Here is a 2726-nt window from a genome sequence, read left to right as displayed (position 1 = left end):
AAAGGTCACCTTTGGTTTGATGTAAGGAAAAACTTCCCAACAATTAAGTTGTATAAAATTAGAGTAAGCCACCTCTCCTGCATGAGTGGGGGTCAGGTGGAAATGAGATAACTGCTTGTTGGGGATGTTGTAGAGAGTGCCAACACAGGGATAGCTGGGTCTAGATGACTTCTGAGATACCTTCCAGCTAGGCCCCTTGTGCCTTAGATTCCTCATATGTACAATGAGAAGGTTAAAACCAAATTCCCTTCTAGTTTTAAATTAAACTGATGATCCAATGCATATATCCAGTGACATTTCCCTCAGTCCATATGTGATTTTAGAGTAAGAGTTGATAACCTAAGTATAATCTTGTTACTTTCTGACTGAAATTCAATTGTTATCACTGTCACTCAACTCTGTTTTTCTCCTAGACCTAAGTAGGAAACTCACTGTGAGTTTTTTGTGAGGATTTTCTCCACTCTAATCCCTCCCCATTGATCCCAATGGCAATCAGACTGGAAGGTCCTTTTTGTGTGTGTGTGTGGGGGGGGAAGTTTCACGGCCCTGCCGTCTGGAACAACTTTGCTAAGTGTTGCTGGATCTCCTTGGTTCTGGCCCCATAGATGGCAGGGTTGACAAGGCAGGGGATCAGCAAGTAGAAGGCACTGATCAAGTTGTGTACATCCTGAGAGGCAGTGCGGGCCACACGATACACAATCGAAGAGGACAAAGCAGAGCCATACACAGTGAAGATGACAAGCAGGTGAGATCCACATGTGTGAAGAGCCTTTGAGCGGGCACCGCCTGAGGAGATCCTGAAGGCAGCATGAGTGATGCGTGTGTAGGATGTTGCTAGGAGGAGCAGGTCCAGGATCCTATTGAAGACACGGAGGGCAAGTCCTACAGTCTTATTCAGTGAGATGTCTCCACAGGACAGCTTCATCAAGGCCATGTGCTCACAGGTGAAGTGACGGATGACATTAGAGCGACAAAAGTAAACTCTTGAGGCCAGAAACACCACGGGGGCCACAATGCCCACACTCCGGGTGGCAGCCACCCCTACCAGCCCTACTAATACCTGGCCTGTCATGATCTCTGGATAGTGCAGTGGGTAACAGATGGCAACATAACGGTCCAGAGCCATGACTAGAAGGATGTTGCAATCAAAAGCTAGTAGAAAGTAAATGAAAAACATCTGGATAAGGCAACAAGCCAAAGAGATGTGATTGAAGTGGGTGGAGAAACTGAAAAGCATGGCAGGGACCACAGTAGTGGCAGTGCAGATGTTGATGGCCAGGATTAGGCTAATGAGTACATACATGGGTTGGTGCAGGCTCCTCTGAGTGGTCACAATATAGATGATTAGGCCATTGGCTGAGAGGATCACCATATAGAGAAAGAAAAATGGGAGGATCAGAAGGTACCGTGATTCCTTCAGTCCTGGGAAGCCCAATAAGAAGAAGCTGGTGTAAGAGATGTTGAAGGTCACATTCCACCCTGACATCCTTGCTAGGACTTGCCAGAAAACTCTGGGGTGAGGGAGGAGAGTCCCCACGTCCCTTTATCTGATATTCCTGAAGGTGAATGCAAGAAACTCAAACATTATTGCACAAAATTTAGTAAGAGAGATCATCAAAAAAATGACTATTCTCTCTCTGCTGGCAAATCTGTCTTTCAAGTGGGTGTAACTCAATCAATCGATCACTAGGTTCCAGGCACTGGGCTTGGTCCTAATGATATACAGACAAAAATGCAACAGTCCCTGACCTCAAGGAGCTTATAGTCTATTGGGGGAGACAAAATGTACACATAAAAATAGGTTCAAAATATATACAAAGTAAATACAAGATAATTTTTGGAGGGAGGCACTAGGAAAGATCTTATAAAGTAGGAGACACTTGATCTGAGCTTTGAAAGAAGTTGGTCATCTATAAGCAGAGGGGAAAAGGCAGTGCATTCTAGGTATAAGGGATAGTTTGTGAAATGACAGAGAGATGGAGGATGGAATGTCAAAGGAGAGGAATAGTAAAAAGGTCAGAGTGTATGGATCACAGAATATGTGCAGGGGAGAAATGTATGATAAGCCTGGAAAGATAAGTAGGATTAAGATTGTGAAGGGCTCAGAGTGCCAAACAGAGAAGCTGTTATTTGACCTTATAGGAAATAGGGAGCCACCAGTTTCTTGAGCTGAGAAATGGTATGGTCAGACTGAAATCACTTTTCCAATTTGTGGAGAGTGGATGAAAGATGAGAGCAGCTTATAGCAGAAACACAAATTAGGAAGCTATTGAATAGTCCAGAAGAGGGGTGATCAGGGACTGAATGACGATAGTGGATGTGCACATAGAGAGAAGAGGATAGATCATAAAATAATAATAATAACTTACATTTATATAGTGTTTTAGGGTTTTCATATTGCTTTTCTTACAACAGCTCTTACAACGGTGAGGTAGGTAGTTTAATTAATTTATCTTGATTTTTATATCTGAGAGACCTAGACTCAGAGAGGACAAGGGAGTTGTCCATGATCCCTAGCTAGTAAGTGTCTGATGAATTTGAATCTGGGTCTCCCGAATGCAAGTCCATTGCTCTATCAATAATTTTATATCAATACTTAATTAAAGGAGAAGAATATATTGTCAAAGTGGTAAGAAGCCTCAGAAACCACTAATGTAACCCATACCTAAAGTGAAATCCCTTCTACAAAACCCCCGCAGGTCATCATGCAGCCTGAGCTTTAATAC

General features: G+C 43.1%; 1 protein-coding gene across 1 annotated transcript; it reads right to left on the bottom strand.

Annotated features, from left to right (window-relative positions):
• Positions 1-538: 538 nt before the first annotated feature.
• LOC114046011 (olfactory receptor 52K1-like) lies at positions 539-1631 on the bottom strand. The gene has a single exon (XM_027866228.1). It carries the CDS (start codon positions 1484-1486, stop codon positions 539-541), a length of 948 nt encoding a protein of 315 aa, XP_027722029.1. The 5' UTR covers positions 1487-1631.
• Between the last annotated feature and the right edge of the window lie 1095 nt (positions 1632-2726).

Source organism: Vombatus ursinus, unplaced genomic scaffold, assembly GCF_900497805.2.
Source record: "Vombatus ursinus unplaced genomic scaffold, bare-nosed wombat genome assembly UNPS02014780.1, whole genome shotgun sequence".
In the NCBI taxonomy this organism is placed as follows: Eukaryota; Metazoa; Chordata; class Mammalia; order Diprotodontia; family Vombatidae; genus Vombatus; species Vombatus ursinus.
Note: the sequence above shows the minus strand (reverse complement) of the source record. Positions and strands in the feature narration are given on the sequence as shown.

What these genes read in the sequence shown, in the direction of transcription:
- LOC114046011 (XM_027866228.1), bottom strand. Translation starts at nt 1,486, where the DNA reads ATGTCAGGGTGGAATGTGACCTTCAACATCTCTTACACCAGCTTCTTC.